Raw genomic sequence first — 19,462 nt, 5'->3', positions numbered from 1 at the left:
TGCAAGTGGCAATTCTTAAATCTCTCTTTCGTGAATCGCAATGCCTGATTTTTAACTACTAGAATGAAAATTGTGAGGTATGATTCTGAAATAACTTTAATATGTATCACGTTATATGATTCAGAAATAACTTTCATTGAAATCATGATGAGTGAATCCTGATGAGTAATTTGTAAATCACTTTCAAGTAATGTTCGATATGTGAGTCATTAATCACTTTAATTTAAACGACAATTTGTAGAACATTTTATATGAATTCTGATTTGTAAATCAAGAATCAGTTTAATGTGAATCATGACATTTATTCATGATCAATGAAACCTGTAGAACTAAATTTTATTTATTAGCAGTAAAAACTAAATGTAAAAATTTGGTTATAAATGATAAAAAAAACTAATTATCCTTCGTACGTAAATTAAAAGAAAAAATAGGATACCAATATTAACCTGTCGTAATAACAAAGTTAACACATTGACATATTTCTAAATCGATTAAACACTACATATCATTCGAAAACTGTGACTACAAAACCTTAAGTTTGCTAGAAATTTCAGCTTTCACAACAGAGAGATGATCAATAATTTGGTATGAAAAATCTAGGACAGAAAAGTTTTGCATCTTCTTTAACCCATCTTCACTTCAAGCATTAAAAACTGCATCTATCAGAATTTCTATAATTTTCCTTTGATTTTATTTATAATTTTTTTTTACTGCTTTTTTGAAAGAAAGATTAGTATTATTTTAATTTCTAAAAAATCAAGTACTTATCAGGGCCCTGATTTTTTTCAACAAAATTCTTTCAAGGTTTTTCAAGTACCGTGGGAATCCTGAATAACTTATTAAAAAACTTAATAAAAATAATTTAAAAAAACATGTAGTTGAAAATCACAATTTCTTAACTCACAAAAGCTAGATCGCAAAAACGAACAAATGTGACGCATTGGATTGCTTTAAATACGAGATATTTGGCGAGAGAAATTAGTTTTGGAGTATTTTGCAAGACTTATTTCGCCAAGGTATTCACCTGTTCCTATAATGTATTTGCAGATGCACTGCATGAGAAAAAGGAATAAATTTCGGAGAAAAATTTAGTTCTTGGTTTGGAATAAAGGGACTTCCATTAGTCAAATTCATATTTCAGTACAAGGGATTCCTGGAAATCTTTCCTGGAATCTTTTTCATGTCAATGCTAAAGAAAGAATGTTACCCCCCTTTCCCCCCGCCTCCTAAATATTACATGGTCAGGGGAAGAACGAATGTTACTCAAGGACGTGTATCTTTTTAGACCTATTCAAATTTTCTATTTTGACTCCTCCTCCATGTTAACGTTCGCAGCGCTCATGCTTTCCAACAGTATTTCTTCTTTCCTTAAGGCTGAGGGCAGGCTGCTTTTGCTTTCCTCAGTGAAATAGATATCCCACAATTACAAATTGATAATTTGTAAGCTACAGATCGTTTGCGGTCGTCCCCTTTTACATGGTGGACGCTAGAGGAAGGGGGTTTGAACGGCGAGAGGACCACTCGTCTGGTCAGCAGATGGGGAGATAAGGAGTGATAGATTTAAATGACCCCGTCCGAGGAGTCTGTCGAGGCACACGTAGGCACAAGCCATTTTACATGCAGAAAGGTAGACCCCCTGGCCGGCTGTGGTCAATGGCACGTGGCATCCATGTCTAATTGGCTGATATCCATGTCTAATGAGGGAGGGCTTTCCTTCAACTTTGCGAGGTTGCTCTCTCCGTTGAAAATAGGGGGGGTGGGAGCGTCACTAACGGTCTTAGTAGATCTTCTCTTCCTCTTTCTGGTGATTTATGGGTTCACTGCATAAATCATTAGAAGCTAGAAAAAGAGAAAACGTGTCAAAAGACCTCATTTCTTTCTTTTTTTAAAAGAGGGGAAGATGAAGAGATGCTTATTTTGATTGTTAAAAAGTGTCCGAGATATCAACCCTTCCGGAAAAGGGACGTCACACTGTAATATTGTTTTTCAAAATAACATGATAGGAAAACTGTTTCCCTTCTTGTTAAGAGGACGCTATTTCATGAGAGAAACTTTAAATGACAAATTCTGTTTTCTCCTAAAAGCTAAATTTTAAAGTACAGAAAAGAAAGGTTCAGGCAAACACAAGGTAAACCATAAAGTTTCAAATGCTGGAAAATTCTCCTAAAAAAAAAAAAAAAAAAACAATTATGGCAATATTATTTCCCTATTGAGTATATTGCCGTAATTTGATATTTCAAGAAAAAAAAAAAAACAGCATTTGAAACTTTATGGTTTAATATAAGTTTACTTGAAATCATTTTTTTAACACCTTAAATTGGTACTGTAGATAAAACAGAATTTTCCACAAAGCCTGCCCACTGTATAGCATTCTTTAAAGAGTTAATTGTTTTTGTCCTAACAAGGTTGACTGCATAAAAAATCTACAACTAATTACTATAGATATAGTCTACCGCTTTATTTAGTAGCAACACTTATTAGAATACTCAAGTAAGCAATTAGTAGATTGAAAATCTAATCTAATCTAGTGATCGTTTTCAGAATCTTTAACAATTTTAGAGAATTTTATAAGATATAGAAAAATCTGCAATTTTGATTAAATCATGAAAAACTTTAAAAATTGTGTCTAATCATAACTGCCAACTCTACTGGAAAAATTAATAGAGTTAGCTGCCATGTTTTCTTAATCCAAACAAAATAGCATACTTTGTAACATATTAACCCAGATAAACATTTAAATAAATTGGAATACAAATTGTTGATTTGATTGGAATAGTTAATCGGATACATGTTTTTCGAGCTGAACACATTAAGCATTCTTCAAAATCAAGAAGGGATAAAAAAACCTATTGCCATTGAAACACTATCTAGGACATGATCATTTTTATAATCAAAAATAGAAATAACACAATCAGAACATGATAACACATAATTTATCTTTAATTCCATGCAATATCATATAAATTCAAACATGATTATAGCCAAATACAATTATAATTCAAAATAAAATAAAAGACAACCTTGTTAAATATAAAACGTTTTTCCACTTGTAAATTTATTTGCATGAGATGACAGCAAGTTGTTCCCATTTAGCTAAGCTTTAACTATGGAAAAACAAACTACACCTGATTAAATAGTTAGAAAACATCTTTGTAGGAGTCAGTACCACTATGACACAAAAAGCAACAATAATACTTTATATATTTTTAATTATTNGTAGAATATGAATTCAATCTGATTAAAAAAACTTTCTTTGAAAGGGGTAAGAAGATAATTTTTTATGAATGTATTTTGTAGTAAGCTTTACAATAAATTAAATAAAGAAATTTGCAGATGGAAGCTACTTTTAGAATAAGCTACGATAAATAAATAAATATAATTGAATAACTTTGTTTGTGTCTTTGAGATCAGCTATAGTCTAATAAGTTGAGAGCCTTAGGCAGTAATGCTAAAACTGTTGTTTCAATACTAATAGCTGACTACCAGTCACATCCTAAAAGAGACTATCTCTTAATGGGAGGTATCACTGGCTAAAGTTTACATAGATGCAAACATGAACATGAAAAAATCTAGTAGATTTTATGAAATAATATTAATTTTATGATAATTATAATATGATAATTATAATAATTATTAAATTAATATTATTATAATTATTATAATTATTAAATTAATTATATAATTATGATAATTATTAAATTATGATAATTATAATAATTTTATGATATTTTACACATAGGGAATTTTATGGTCATCAAAAAAAAAAAGTGCAATATTTTCCATTTAAGATTGACATTCAATAAGTTTGAAATGCTATGCATTATATTTACTCCTACTATTGAATAGCAATAAACATTTAATACTGACATAGTTAAAAGACTTTGTAATTAATTTAAAAAAGGGAGTTCTAAATAAATAAAAATAAAAAAACAATTTTAAAACAAAAATTTTTTCTCTCTATAAATGAGGCTAGCTTGATTATGAATTAGTAATACGTATTTAAATATTCAAGAAAGCATTAATCAGTGCAAAAATGTTATTTCAATAGGAATTTTCCAAAATTGCACAAAAACTAGAATTTTTACTAAACCAGTATACCAGGAGAAACTGGCAAAATCCAGTAGAGTTTAGCTTTTATGTCAAGGAGTGATAATGGCAGTTTCTTGATATTTTCTTCTACTTAAAATCATTTTGCATGCAATGCAACAAGTTAATCAATAATGTTAAATTTATCTATAACATATAAAAAATAAATAAAAGATCTACAATAGAATAACTTATCATACCTTGAGGAGTGCCATGAAGAATATTAACTGTAACAGATCTATGAGTTTCATTTTGCGGGCTAATAACCATCGCATATAAGCTACCACGGCGAGCAATATCATCAATGGTCTGTGTTAAGAGAGCTTCATCTTTTAAAAACAGCATATCAACAACAATTCCAATTTCTTTCACTCTAGCTTCAACTGACTCTGCATAAACCCTAAAATATATCAGTAAATTTTTATTCAAGAATATTTTAATCAAAATTTTCTTGAAATAAACATCAATTTTCCCAAAAAGATATAAAATGAGATCAATTTTCCTCCATAAAAGGAGTGTAGTTTTCACCTGTGATTTTTATTTACAACAATTATTTCACATTCATTAGGCTTGGGAAAACCTCCAGTAGGCATTCTTGGGGGTGGACCACTCGGAAAGTTCATAGACCTGCAAATATTAATAAAGTTAAATTATAAAAAGCTGAAAAATCACAAAACTTTTATTAGTACAAATATTGTTTGTAATGCTAAATTATTTAGAAAACCAGCTTGTTATAAACATGAAAAAAAAATACTTGATGAACTTTATAAATTAAAGATTAACATTTAATTCACAGCATACTACATTACTAATTCTGCATTCTGACACTATGTGCTGCCAGTTGTAACCAAAACTTGCTTATTCACAACTTAGCTTTGGTGCTGTTTAGCTCTGGAATAAAATAATTTGAACTGAACTCGAGAGTGCTGAAAAAAAACAACCTTTTTTCAAGCGCATGTGGCCAAGTAAGCACACTTAATAATATTTTCCATTACAGTAAAACTCTGATTATACCAATTCACACAATTTTCAGAGGTATGACTGAAAATTATGTAAATTTTTCTTAGCATACAAATTTAATACTACCTTTCTGATTACAGCAAACCTCTTCTAAATACAAAGCAGCAGGACACTTAATTAATAAAACAAGCAGTTAAATGATAATTTTTTTTCTTCTTCTTCATAGTTGAAAGAAAAGCAAAAATGAAAATAGAGCAAGGCAGAAATAAGAACAAGGTGCGTATCCAAATTTTTCAACAAGAAATAAGCATCTTTTAAGAACTTTAAAAAATATATATAATTAGGCAGAGTAGGCAAGTTTTTGATAATTGACTGTTTTAACCACCATGTCAAAAAAAAAACTTTTGACAATTGTCAAAAATTATGAATCATTTAAAATGAATGGCATTTTCATACGCTACGGACTCACAGTATGCCGAAATAGATTGGTGTTGAATTATTATGAAAATGTTGAATAGAACAATGCGAACAGTGTCTTTTTGCACAATACGTGGCGAAAATCAACATGGTAAAGGGAAAATAAAGAACTTTTTAAAAACACCCAATGAAAAAAAGCACCTTTAAGGGCTTTTATAAAACAAAAATCAAAAATAAGCACCTTTAAGCACTTTTTAAAAACGCTACGCACCCTGAAGAAAAAACACAGTTACCAACATAATAAAAAATAAAAAAATGCATGGAAAAGCCATTGTAGCTGAAAAGCAAATCAGGGCAGAATAGATTTCAAAGGCAATGCAGGCAGAACTAAGCTAATTTATTAGAAAATTAGCAATTAAATGAATGAAACAAGACACAAGGGCATCAAGATGAACATTCATTACGGAAATTAAATTTATACCTGATATCTAACAGTGTCAGGCAATTAATAATTTGACCTTCTCTTGGTGACTCAAATTTGTCCTTTAATCAAAATTTTAGATTAAGTCTATTTTGCCCAACATAACAAAGGGCGGATTGACAAGATGCCCTTTGCCCCAATGATTTAGAAACATTCAAGATGAAGGATGGATATTTTAGCAATTTCACAGAAAAGAAGAGAGAAAAACAGTAAAGTAACCAGTTCGCAGTAAAGATTATTATGAGAGAAAATGATTGGCATTTAGTAAGCTTATCAAAGACTGAATCAACAATCGAAGGATTAAGTCTGCGGCCAGCAAAAAGTGAGAAATTTAATTCGTAATTAGAGAAGTCAAAACAGAGGTTTTGTCTAACCTCAGCTATGATTTCTCTTTAAATAAATTTTATTTTCACCTATTTTTTGCTGCTAACAGAAGATATAACCCTTCTACGGATAATTTAGCCTTCAAGAACCGACAGAAACAAATAAGAAAAAATCAGGACAGGAAATAAAGTTGTTTTTCCTAAAAGAGGAAGTTTTTTTTAAAAATTTAAATATTGGTTCATAGTAAAAAATGTAAGAGTTATATTTCCTTTCAATGCGCTTTTAAGGTTGCAACTTCTAAAATATTAATTGGAAAAAAATACAACTAAGTAGGTAAAAACTATTATTCTTAAGCTTTAACAAATTATTACCGAGCATTAAAAGAATCACCACCAGGTCCAGAAAAGTGATCAAATCCACCAGGGCCTTCAGACCTAGGTTTGTCCATGAAACGTTCCCGAGAATCATCCCCATAAAAAGGCCTTCCTGTATCCCTCCTATCGTCTCTCTTCATAAAACCGCTATAAGAATACCAGTTAAAAATTATGGAAAGTATCATCCATACAATATCAATTAGTGATGTAATGAATATTTGATTACTATTAGGTATTCAGCTCATTTGCCGTATGTTCAGCCAAGTATTTTTTGGAAAAATATTTAAAAATACATTATTTTTGGAATTTTAATCAATAAAATAAAGAACAATCTAAAATAGTATTTTTACTAAAAATTATCTGATATAGTTTTTACACATATCAGATAAGTTTCAAAATTCATGTGTTTGCAAATATATGTTCTGGAAAACAAATGGAAAAGTGAAATTTCAAGAAATGAAACTAGATTATTTTATCCTGAACCACATGTTTTCTACTGATGATTTCTTTTAATTATATTTAGGTGAACATATGTAACAGATTTTATTCAACAATTCCAATTCAAGAATTGAAAACATATTTTTTTTTTTTTCTTCATTAAAGTGCGGCTTTTAAATGAAGATTTTACTGTTTTACTGAAAGATTTTATTGTTTTTCAATGTTGATTTTAGCTGCTAATAGCGTTTTTCCATTCTGATTTATTTTAATTAAATTCTGGTTTTCATTCTTGTTTGACTCAATTTTCGTACTTATATAAGATTTTTTTTCTATAAATAACGTATAGGCGGTAACAAAAAAGCTGTGACTTTCAGTGTAAAGTTATATTTTGCGAGGTTAGGAAATTTTTCTTTCTCTTTTCCTATTAACTTTTCTTTTTATCAGCCTTTTTATTAAGACAAAACATTTTTTAAAGAGCGTTTCCAAAGAATATTATTCTTTCCTTTTCACTCTATCTAAAAATACAGCAATGTAAAAAACTTAATTTCAGATTTTTAGAATTAAATTAAAAAAAAAAAAAGATTGATTATTGCTTTGGTGTTGATTATAATTGTTGATTATTTGGTGCTGTTATTGCTTCTTTATCTAGTTTTGTCAAGGTTTTTATATTTTTTCTTCATTTTTTATTAAAAATACAGTATAATTAAAAAACAGAGACGTTCAGGACCTTTAAAATTTTCTTTCGAAATGAAGATAGATTTTTATTTTGTTTTGTCTCTAATCTTTTTTCTTCTCTCTCTTTGGTATTTTCATAACAGCGCAGCACTTTCAAAAACATTTCCGATAGACTATATTTTTCTTAACGTTTTATCAATACTTTCATTCGGAAAATATTATTTTTAACATTCAAGTTAGCTTAATTAAACTTAAATTTTTTTTTTTTAAAAATAGTTTTTAGTTTCTTTTTATGTATCTTAAATATTTATAACGGATATCTATTATATTTGTTTTCCTTTACCCCACACTTGTAATACAGCTAAGTTTTCATTAATTGTCAATAATGACGAAACTTATTTATATATAAAAAAAATATTTAGTGATGATTTAAAAAATATAATAAATGTTGTATAATAAAAAAAGTTTATCTTTAAACATGCATTACAAGCTTTATCATGTTTAAATGTACTTAATTTATAAATACCTTCTCAGGAAAGTGAATCTACATAGAAGATATTTTAGTTTGGTGACCAGAGGACGAAAAATGAGCTCGTTGGCTATGTTTTTACTCTGGTGACCTGCTCTTTCGAATCTCCTTGCCTTTGCTTGGGCGTCATAATATCTCTTAATTTTGTTAATTTTTTTGCTAGTTATTTATTGTTAGCTTGTTTTTTATGGTTACTAATTTTTTTGCATTAATTGCTAATTTTTATGAAAATTTTTTCTTTTTCTTTGTTTTTGTGAGTTTTAATTCAATTGTTAATATGCTTTCATAGTGAACTTTGTGATTGGCGGCGTGCCTAAAATATTGTGTTGCGTGCCATTCGTTCTCCATCTCTGTTATAGTATAATATGTGACCGAGTTTAAAATTAATTTATAAATCCAAATAAAAAGAAACCAGCATAGTTATTTAAAATTCGTTAAAAAAACACACTATCTTTTGAAGTTCTGCAGGCTGAGATACAACGATTTCTCTGTTACAATGTTTTGCTACGTTACATTTTGTCTTTTTTCATAGTCAAGAGACGCGAAAGAAAATAAAAACAATAATATTTAAAATTTATAAATTAAAATGAAGAGGAATCAAAACAATTAGTTAAAATTCATAAATAAACAGTACCTTTTGAAGTTCTGTAGTCTGAAATACAACGCAATACAACGATTTCCAATACTTTGTAACGTTACATTTCGTTTTTCTTTTCTCAGCAAAGAGACACAAAAACTACTTCAAATTGCAGCAAATTATTGAAGAATAGATTCAGCTCTTTAAATATTAAAATTTAACTTAATTTTAAGTTTGTTTACAAGATTTTTCACTGAAAATAATTTCTTAGCAAGAAAACTTAACTTTTTAACAAAAAAAAAAGAAACAACTCATTTGGCATACATAATAACATAAATACCCTGATAAAAGTGACGAGTTGGCTACCAAAATTTTTAAAATCTAATTATTCACAATATAAAAATTTTTTAAAAGTATATTTATGCTTATTTGCAGCTAGAAAAAAAAATATCTTGAAAACTTCCAAAAAAATAGCAAAATTTACCGTGCTTCTTGCCCTATGGGAACTCAAAAAAGCTCGGTATTTTTAATGGAAGCACCTTGGTCATAATTAATAATGATATGTGGTTTTTCAATATATGATAAATTTGGTTTATGTAGTAAAATGTGGTGTTTTTATCATAATGCCTTAAGTCATGGGATAAAAACCATTTATTCGTTTTAATTTGCTCTTTATTTTTGCATTTATTACACTAGAATTTCTATTTTTTAAATCAGAAATGCCATTACCATTCAATGTAGTAATTTACCAGAAATTTTTCCTTTGTGCTGATATTTTGAACAGTTATTTTAATAAAAATGAAAAAAATATATACGTGAAATCATAAGGTTACGTTAGATAAAAATATCTCGTCAATCACTCCATCATACGGGAAAATGTTTATTTCGTTTCATTTCCGTAAATCTTGGTTTTCAACTAATCACAGAATGTTAACCGTATGTCGTAATTCTATAACGGAGCAGGAACTCTAATCCATACAAAATGCATAATAGGTATAATTTAAAAAATCATTAAATTATGCTTTTTTTTTCTAAAATTTATAATATGGGGAGTAAAATAAATAAAAAAATAAGGAAAACGTGCACTTAATAAGTTTCATAGGGAAAATAATCATATTTCTCCTTTTCAAATGTATTAACTCAATTATAATAAAAACACGCTGCTCTGTTTAAATAGCTGCTTATCATTGTTAGAAACAACGAAATAAATCACTACAATACTTTAGAATATTTATAAATATTTTCAATAATTTATTCGAAAGTACTTTTTCCTCAGCATTTTCCAACCAGGAAATTCTATACAAAAAATGTTTTATCACTAAAAACGTTATGTTTTTTTTTGCCAACTGAAAAGTGTGGGTACTTTAATTTTGTAAAAATATAGAGATACAGTATTTTGTTTCACTCAAGATATTCATGAGATGGCCACAAATCTTATAGCTATTGTTATATGAAAATATAATTCCTATTTTTCTGCCTAGCAAGGTCTAAACATCTAGGCCCAACAACTAAGCCTTACAAGGCTTAGTGTCCCCAGTAACAACGAGAGAGAAAATTCCAAGATCATAGTCGATTTATTGCCTAATAATTTCAATCTTCTTTCGGATTAAGTTGACAAACTACGTTGCAAACCGTGCTGTTGCAAACTATGCTGAAATGAACCAAATTCATACTTGCGATTATGTGATTTAATGGCTGCGGGAGAGATTTTAAATTGTTACTAATATTCAATGCATGAACAACTTTGACAAAACACTTGAAAATAGTTTAAATTGAAATCAAAGTCTTTCCTCGAGAGCAAAGGCCAGGAATCAGGCCATAAGAATGATAGATAGTTAGTTGAAATCACAGGCTACTTAATGTAGGGACCTCAAGATTTCTAGATATGTGGTGCTCACTCTGTGCAAACAGTTAACAGTGAGAGATAGGAACAGTGGTGCACCGACCTGGTCAAAGCCACAAAAGGGAAACAATGCCGTCTCAAGACTATTAATAAAGATTTCTAGCGAAAGCGACACAACTGTCTCGTAACCTGCATAATACTGCAGGAAAATCCATTTAACGAATGACAGTCGACCAGAGGCTTAATAGAAGTGGCCCGTAAGCCATTTGCCCTGTAGTCTGTTTATTATTACTTTTTTACATTTATTTTTTGCTAAAAATGCATAAAATTAACTCCAGATGGCATGCTCCAAAATCACTTCCATCTAAAAAACGCCGACTAGCTGAAGCTAGAAATAAAGCTAGATGGAATAAAAACATTGAAAATGTTTCTTCATTCTGAACCTGTTCCAGATGATCTTAATACATCTAGAAGTGAAAAAAAATTACAACTTTTCTCAGATGAATATTGTAATGATACTGATTTGCCAGTGTCATCAAGCACAATTATTGCTTATGAGGTTTGGCCTTCTCTTTTGAAAGAGTTAAAATGCTCTGGTTGTGAGCAGCACTGCCTTGATGTTAGAAAATCAACTGAATATGGTCTTTCAGCTAAATTGCAAATCTATTGCCAAGCTTGCAGTAATGCTTTTAGCAGTACTTTTTCAAGTCCCAGAATGCCTGACAGTAAAAAGTTTGTCGTAAACAAAGATGTGGTTGCAGCCTTTCTGAATGTAGGCAAAGGCCATTTTGCTTTGGAAAAATTCTCTGCGACAATGGGACTGAAACCAATGGATAGAAAAACATTTGATAAATATGTTCTTCACCTAGCAGAAGAGAATAAGGCGTTCAAAAATGAAGTTCTCCAAAAGTGCAGAATGAAAGTGAGAGACGAATATAGAAAGTATAACAGTTCCTGTGAAGATGACGAAGGGATTTTGAATATTAGAGTGTCATATGACGGAACGTGGATGAAACGTGGCCATTGCTCTTTGTATGGGATTGGCTGTGTCATTGACATTTTCACTGGCATTGTCGTGGACTTTACTATAGTGTCGAAATATTGCCACTTATGTGAAGTTACGGCAAACGAGCTTGACACTTCCTCGCCTGAATTTCACATATGGCGCGAGGGTCATAGAAGTTCCGGCATGTGTGAAAAGAACTATGACGGATCTTCAAATGCGATGGAAATGTTCGCTGCCAGCATTTTGTGGCAGCGTTCCGTTGAACAGTGCCAAATGCGGTATACTGTACTTCTTTCAGATGGAGACTCAAAAACATTCATTCATTTACAAAATTTAAAAGTTTATAAAGATGTGGATTGACAGAAAGAGGAGTGTGTTAATCACGTTGCGAAGAGGCTTGGTACAGCCCTTCGTAACAAGGTAAAGGAATTCAAAGTGAAAGGGGATCGCATCGGTGGCAAAAAGAAGGGACATTTGACGAACGATATAATAACTAGGCTCCAAAATTACTACAGAAATGCCATTGTCAAAAATGCTCCAGATCTCACCGCAATGAAGACAGCAATATTTGCATCTCTTTACCACTGTTCTTCAACAGATGCCCACCCTAAGCATTTCAAGTGTCCTATAGGGGGTGATTCTTGGTGCTTTTTCAATCGTGCCAAGGCACTTGGTAGAAAAGTACCAAGTCACACGACTATGAAAGTTACGATAAGTGATGCTATTGTCGCAAAAGTGCTTCCTGTCTACCAGAGACTTGCTTGTGATGAACTTTTGAAACGTTGCACATCTGCAAAGACTCAAAATGCAAACGAAAGTCTGCATAGTGCAATTTGGAGTATGTGCTCCAAAAATGTTTTCGTTTCAAAGAGGCGGTTGGAGATGGCAGCTACAACTGCAGTGAGCAACTTTAACATGGGTAGTGTTGCGACAACTGCTCTGAAAAATGACAAGAGCTCGAATAATGTAGCTCGCCGTATTGATGAGCGACGTATAAAGCAGAGTAAAAGGCGACACACAGCTACCCATAAAAAGGCAGCAAAATAAAAAAAAATTTCTGATAAGAAAGCAGACAAAAAAATAAAAGCAATTGAGGGCAACACATATGGTGCTGGTGTGCTTGGTACTAAAATATTTATTGTAACTATTGATTATATGATAAATTGATTACCCATTGTTATGAATCCAAAATTTTAGATAATGTGGACAACATATGAGATTTGGCATATTTTTTTAAAAATTTTTTTGTTCTATCAACAATATTTATTACAAAAACTAAATTTTGAATTTTTGTGTTTTTTTTATTATTTGGTTTATTCTGCTTGTCATTTGTGTGCACTTTCTCTTCATACATAATTGATAAATATTTATATGTATAAAATAAACAAAATATATTGTACTCAATATAAGTAATTTGATGATGGTTATGGAAATTTTGGTTAATGAGACGATTCACATGCTTTATGTATATTTTATGTATATTTCACGGCTAGTATCGCAAAACTATATTTTGGCAAAATAAATTATGATTTTTTAGTTTTGATTCAAGAGTTATTTTTATTTACTACAAGATCACTTAGTTGTTACTTTTTTATAGGAGATTAGAAATTTGATTCAAGTGTCACAAAAATATCAACATATTTATGAAAAAAAAGTGAAAAGTAAATAAAAAAAAACTGATAAAATATAATTATAAATATTAATTGTAAGCAATTATAATATCATAATATATATATGTAATTGAAGTTTTAGGTAATATGGGTAGTATTTGAAAGCATAAAGTACTTGTTGTGTTTTTTATTTTTTTTTTTTTGTTTCATTTTTCAATATTTACGAAAAAAGTTTTTTGCGTATAAATATCAAATAATTATACGATATATAAATAAACAAAGAACATTTTACAACTATAAAATCATTTATAAACTTTAAATTTGATTTTATGTAAACATTTATGAAAATTATCAGTTTAGAGTAGATTTTTACAAAAATATACCTTTTTCTCCAGTTAGTTTTTTTGTGAATTTTCCAGTTTCGTTTTGTGGTACGCGTCTCAATTTTTTACTTATTTGAAAAATATTTTTCCCTGTGCTTCATATCTGTATTATAAAGGTACTCAAGGATTAGTTTTGTGAAATATTACTTTCTCAATTTTTTATTGTACTTTGAAAACTCCTAAATGCTCGTTTTTTAGAAAAAAGCTTGTAAAAAAGGGAATTTTTTTTTTTTTTTACAAAAATCTACTACAGTTAAATACTAACTGATCCTTATAAATATTTATAATACTGCCAACTATCTAAAAAAAATTTTTGAGTTGTTTGGAGGATTTTTGAGACGCGAACCTCAATTTTTGTGTTTTTCGATATTTCTTATATTTCCCCTATTTTTAGGGATTTTATGAAAAAAAAAATCATTTTTGACAATATTTATTTAAATATTTAGCAAAGAGAGGTATAAAAATGTTAAAAACATTAATTTAAAGTCCAATTATTTTTCTTTTTTTTAAAATTCATTTTAAAGGTCCCCTTAACTGTGAACCACAAAAAGAACCGTCTTGCATGGCATCGAGATAACCTCTGTCTTATATAGAGGATGATTGGTTGTAGGCTCTTTTCAGTGATATGTTGAGATTCAGTGTGGACAGCGACTCGAGACATATTATAATCTGGAAAGATCCCGAGAGTCGATATTGGCCCTTTAACATTGTCTAAAAGAAACACTGATGGTCTGGACAGGCATCAGGATAGGCGGGCACCATGTGTTCGATAGAGGTACTCTCACAGATGTGCGATACAGGGACTCGATCACCCTATGTGAGACTTTTCCACAGAGTATATAGACCAAATTTTAACGATATCTACGATAACTCCCTTCCGCACTGGGATCAGTTCTGAATGAATACCCGATGAATCGGGTGATATTCAATGATTTGAGTGGCCTGGAATGTTTCTTGAAATGAAACCCATCGAACACGTATAAGACGTCCTTAGAAACTCAATTGCGATAAGCTCAAGGCTGCCTTGGTACAAGAGTGGAAGCGATAAGAATAGTGATTGATAAGGTCCCTAGTAAATAGTATGAATCTCCATTGCGAGAGGGTAGCTGTTACAGGTGATCATACAAGCTATTAGATATGCTTTTCTCTGACAGGGAGTCGGTCTGCTTCTGTGCTAGACAAAGGACCTGTTTCTTCATTTAGGAACATTTTCCCCCATGTATTGGTCTAATATCGGATGGTATTTTGGCCAGGTTTGATTTTATTTTATTTGTCAGTTTTTTTATTGTAAAACAAAAATATTCGTCTTATACCCCGCGACTAAGGGACGGAAGTGACTTCATCATGGAAAGTCAAGGGGTGATTATTTCTGCCCGGGTGAAAAACGAAATATGTCGTAAACAGGAAGTTGCTTATTTCTGCCCGCTTTCAAACAGGAAGTTGCTTATTTTTGCCCGCTTGTAGTTTTAGTTTCAGTTTCTGTTTTTAATATAGTTTCGTTTTTTTAAAAATTATTTTCATTTGTTACTTTTTTTGAGGGAGGCAACACTTATTAATATGATTTTACTTGTTTAGGGTGGCAATACTTATAAGCTTTGTTATTTGGGGGAGAAATCGTATATTATGAAGTAATGACGTCATCTTTTTATTACGTAATAAATAAATGATATCATGCACATACTTTTACTCTAGTGGCACCATCTAGTGATTAAAATATTTACTATTTTTTTTCAAGGAAATTAGAAAATGTTCAAAAATTATATATAAATAAATAAATGTTGATATTTAATTGGGGGGTCGAACTCACTACCTCAGAACAAAAATGCTTTCACACACAGGATACTAGGTTTTGGTTTCGCTAACCAGTATCCTGTGAATGCACAGAGTTCAGAGGAAACTTGAGGTTTTAATAAAATTAATTTAGTCATTTTAAAAAATACTGTGTGTATTCTAATGGCTCCATCTATACTTAAATGTTAGAAAGAGAATATATTAATAACCCTTCATTTTCAATGAATATTAGTTTATAAGATTAGATATTTATCACCGTCGTTCGGATTTACGGCTATCAATGTAGTCCTGTCATTTTGAACCCAGAAGACAAGGGAACTCTTATATCTTGAGACAATACATGCGTTCAAAGAGGACTTTGTGAGTGCCCACGTTATATGAAGAGGAAAACCACGAAAACATCCTACGCTTAGTCCGACGACAAGTAGTAGTTTTTGAAAACTAGACAGATGCCTTTGGTTGCATCTAATTTTTAGTTTTGCTATTTGACAAGAGCTCCAACACGTATTTATATAAATATTTAAGAAATATAAATTTTATTAATTTTATATTTATTTTTATGAAAAAAATTATTATCTAATGAAAAAACTAATATATAACAATATATCGATGGTGTTTATTCAATCATATTTTTAATTACATTAATAAACTTGTTTTATCTTTAAACTTATAATTTTATCAACTAATATAATTTAATTATTATATCAAAATACTTATTTTTTAAAATTTTTTGCCGCTTTGAATTCATTTATATTCAAAACATTCATTTTAGTTAATATTATAATAAATATTTAATTAATATTATAATAAAGGAAATAATTTACTTTATTTTCAAATTAGGAGTTAATTTAAAAGTATCTATATCCTTTCAATTTGAAAGTATCTATTTAAATGATACTGATTACAGAACATGATATCTATTTCTCACAAAATTTTACAACGATAATTTCTGTCGGGACGTTTGGGGTTTATTCACGTTTTATCAGTTAGTCATAGTATGAAGTTTAACGTAGTGCTTCATACTTATTATAGAACGTGAGAATACAACTATCTCTCATGAAATTCAATTCAATTCAATTACCAGCACATTTAGATGTAAATAAAAAAAATGTAGAGTAAAAATAAAATTGTTAAGAAACGTATGATGTATGCTCGCAGAAGTGCTTGGGTGATACTTTGAATAAAATGTTATTTATTTTATTAAAATATATTTTGTCTTTATTGATCATTTTCACAGGTGAAAAAGTTTATATTATCAAGAATTACACCCTTTAATAATTATTACAAAAAGTTTTCGAAAAATATATAGAATTTGTTCGATACCAATTGATTTGAATTCTATGCTGGTCCGTTTGATAACAAATGAATAAAATAGATATGGACTGTATTTAAGATTTTTATTATCATTGGTGATACGAGCACGCTATTGCTATAAGATCAACAACCAAATTTCAACTGATTGGAGTTACAAGAAACGGTGGCGAGGATGCCAAGACAAAGATGCCAAGTTGGCGCTATATCTGAGATATTGAACATCAACCCGCCGTTGAATTATATTCAATAAACATGCAAATTAACAGAACCATGGTACATAAACATATTCCAATATAAAATTTACTAAAATTGAATAAATGCTGTAGGTACACATATGAGTAAATTAACATACATCTTCTTTAATTGTCCAATGGCAAAATACACCATTTACTAATGCTACGTTTAAAAATTTCCTTGCCTGTTTTAATCTCCACTACTTTGACCTTTCCATCTGTTCCAGGAAATAGCTTTAAAATTCGTCCTAAGCTCCACTGATTTACAGGAAGATAATCCTCCTTTATTAAAACCATCGCATTTAAATTTATGTTGGTTTTCTCTGCCTTCGATTTTGTTCTTTGTTGCAAATTGTTCAGGTAGTCGCGAGACCATTTAGACCAAATGTTTTGAACAAATTTTGTCAACCTTTGCCATCAAGAAAGTCGGGTTTCTGATTTATCCAACAAACTAATTTCAGCTATATACAGTTATAGATCTTCCAACCAAAAAATGCCCTGGTGTTAGATTATCCAGGTCATCAATATCATCTGAAAGAGGTGTTAATGGTCGAGAATTTAGAATTCCTTCGATTTGTTACGCTATTGTAAGGAATTCCTCAAATGTTAATCTTAAATTTCCTGTAGCTCGTTTTAAGTAAAACTTAAAGGATTTGACCCCTGCCTCCCAGAGGCCCCGAAATTTGGAGCTCTGGGAGGAATAAAATTCCAAACTATCCCTTCAGATACCAAATAGGATGCTAGTTTTTCTTCAGGAAATCTAGTTAAATTCTGCAATCGCTGCAATTCCCTACTATCACCAACAAAGTTTTTTGCATTATCAGATGATATTGTGGACCATTTGCCATGCTTAGCCACAAAACTCTTTAAGGTAGCAAGAAAAGCATCGGTTGTTAAATCGGAAAACACTTCTAAGTGAATCGCCTTCAAGGCTACGTACACAAATATTGCAACATAAATCCGTTGGAAATTCCCTTTTCTCTGGTGTTTATATTTAATTTGGAAAGGGCCGCAATAATCAACACCAGAATGCAAAAAAGGATAATTAGGGTTTACTCTTTCTCGAGGCAAGGTTCCCATAAGTTGATTTGAAACAAGGGGTTTATGTTTAAAACAAACTATGCATTTATGTACAATTTTCCTAGCTATCGATCGACCACGAAGTGGCCAAAACCTTTCTCTAGTGCAATATAACAACGCTTGAGGTCCTAAATGGAGATTTTTGATATGCAAATGAGTCATTAACAATTTAGTGAAAGGATGGTCTGCAGGAAGTATAGCTGGACGCTTTTGAGAATAATTCAGAGCAGTATAATGCAAACGATCACCCACTCTAAGAATCTGATGACCATCAAGAAAAGGATTCAAAGAGTTAAGTTTACTCTTACCTGAAAAAGCCATGCTCTTGGAAATGGTCTCTATTTCAGGTCAGATGCAACGTGATTCCAATGACATTTCTTAGTTAGTTCTTGTATTACTTTAACTCGATTGCTGATAAAAGCCTTGAGTTGATTAGGTGACCGTTGAAGCCATGCCAACACAATTGTAGAATCTATTCACAGCATTATTTGTTGAATAGACAAGGTTAGAGACTTAAGCACCTTGTTCAAAAGCTGTGCCAATAAAACACTGGCACACAATTCTAAGTGAAGGATCGTGATAGGTTTTACTGGTGAAACACAAAACTGGTTTTACTGGTTTGTTGCTACACAAAAGTCTCGTATATGGTGTTTTTCCCGAAATTGATTGCATGTACAGAACTGCTCCATACGCAACGGCTGATGCATCGAAGAAGCCGTGAATCACGACTCCACCCTTCTCCCGCACGTGACGAGGAATTTGCATGTTTTCAATGGCAGGTAGGTTAGAAACAAAACACTGCCAATCCTTAGCCATTGAATCTGGAAGCGGTTCATCAACAGATTCTACAACTAATTGCATATGCTGCAATTCAGCATATTCCATTAAGAATGATTTATAAAGTGATAGCAACTCCTCATTCTTTGAGAGTTTTTTCCATAACTGATTTAAACGCATTTCGGCAACGGCTTTCGAATCACCGAGCGAAGGAGGATCCTCTTTCGAAGGCAACTGTACTATGTAAGGTTTCGATAATGAGTATTTCTAGATTGAGTTTCGCAGAACTCAAATTCGACACTATGTTCAATAGAGGGCTCGTCAACAGTTTCTATATTCCAAAATGCTTGTAGCTGTTTAGCAAAGCTTTCCGAATTTGTATCTGAACTAAGCGTTAATCCACAATACGATCTATTTCTACTATTATCGGAGCTCCCCACGACAATGTAACCAAATACAGTTTCTTGAAACAACCAATTACTACATGCTGATCGAAACTGATTTGGCTTTGAAATTTCAAAAAAGAGCTCGCAACCTATAATTAATTCTATTTCTTTTTGTTTC

The 19,462-nt window shown here is 30.8% G+C and overlaps 2 protein-coding genes across 4 annotated transcripts; both read right to left on the bottom strand.

Moving 5' to 3' along the window:
* Positions 1–2,922: 2,922 nt before the first annotated feature.
* Positions 2,923–6,820, bottom strand: LOC122272336 (nuclear receptor coactivator 5-like). Of its 3 annotated transcripts, none has more exons than XM_043055896.1 (4): positions 6,640–6,820; positions 4,615–4,713; positions 4,287–4,486; positions 2,923–3,168 (listed from the first exon to the last, which is right to left on the bottom strand). In XM_043055896.1, the coding sequence occupies exons 1-4, from the start codon at positions 6,780–6,782 to the stop codon at positions 3,101–3,103; spliced, it is 510 nt and encodes a 169-aa protein (XP_042911830.1). In that variant the 5' UTR covers positions 6,783–6,820; the 3' UTR covers positions 2,923–3,100. The 3 variants fall into 3 exon arrangements, with proteins under 3 accessions (XP_042911830.1, XP_042911831.1, XP_042911832.1); XM_043055897.1 differs by having other exon boundaries at positions 2,923–3,125; positions 6,640–6,819; XM_043055898.1 differs by having other exon boundaries at positions 2,923–3,104; positions 6,640–6,819.
* Positions 6,821–17,674: 10,854 nt separating this feature from the next.
* On the bottom strand, positions 17,675–18,442 carry LOC122272335 (uncharacterized). The gene has a single exon (XM_043055895.1). It carries the CDS (start codon positions 18,440–18,442, stop codon positions 17,675–17,677), a length of 768 nt encoding a protein of 255 aa, XP_042911829.1.
* Positions 18,443–19,462: the final 1,020 nt, after the last annotated feature.

The sequence above is a fragment of the Parasteatoda tepidariorum genome, chromosome X2, assembly GCF_043381705.1.
Source record: "Parasteatoda tepidariorum isolate YZ-2023 chromosome X2, CAS_Ptep_4.0, whole genome shotgun sequence".
In the NCBI taxonomy this organism is placed as follows: domain Eukaryota; kingdom Metazoa; phylum Arthropoda; class Arachnida; order Araneae; family Theridiidae; genus Parasteatoda; species Parasteatoda tepidariorum.
This window is presented reverse-complemented; position numbering and strand designations above follow the sequence as displayed.

Bases quoted from the DNA above. Each gene is read 5' to 3' on its own strand.
- LOC122272336 (XM_043055896.1), bottom strand. From the start codon at position 6,782: ATGAAGAGAGACGATAGGAGGGATACAGGAAGGCCTTTTTATGGGGAT. The intron at 4,714-6,639 runs GTAATAATTTGT...TAATATTTGCAG, and splicing joins GGTGATTCTTTTAATGCTCG to GTCTATGAACTTTCCGAGTG. The intron at 3,169-4,286 runs GTATGATAAGTT...TTTGTGTCATAG, and splicing joins TCTTCATGGCACTCCTCAAG to TGGTACTGACTCCTACAAAG.
- LOC122272335 (XM_043055895.1), bottom strand. From the start codon at position 18,442: ATGGCTTTTTCAGGTAAGAGTAAACTTAACTCTTTGAATCCTTTTCTT.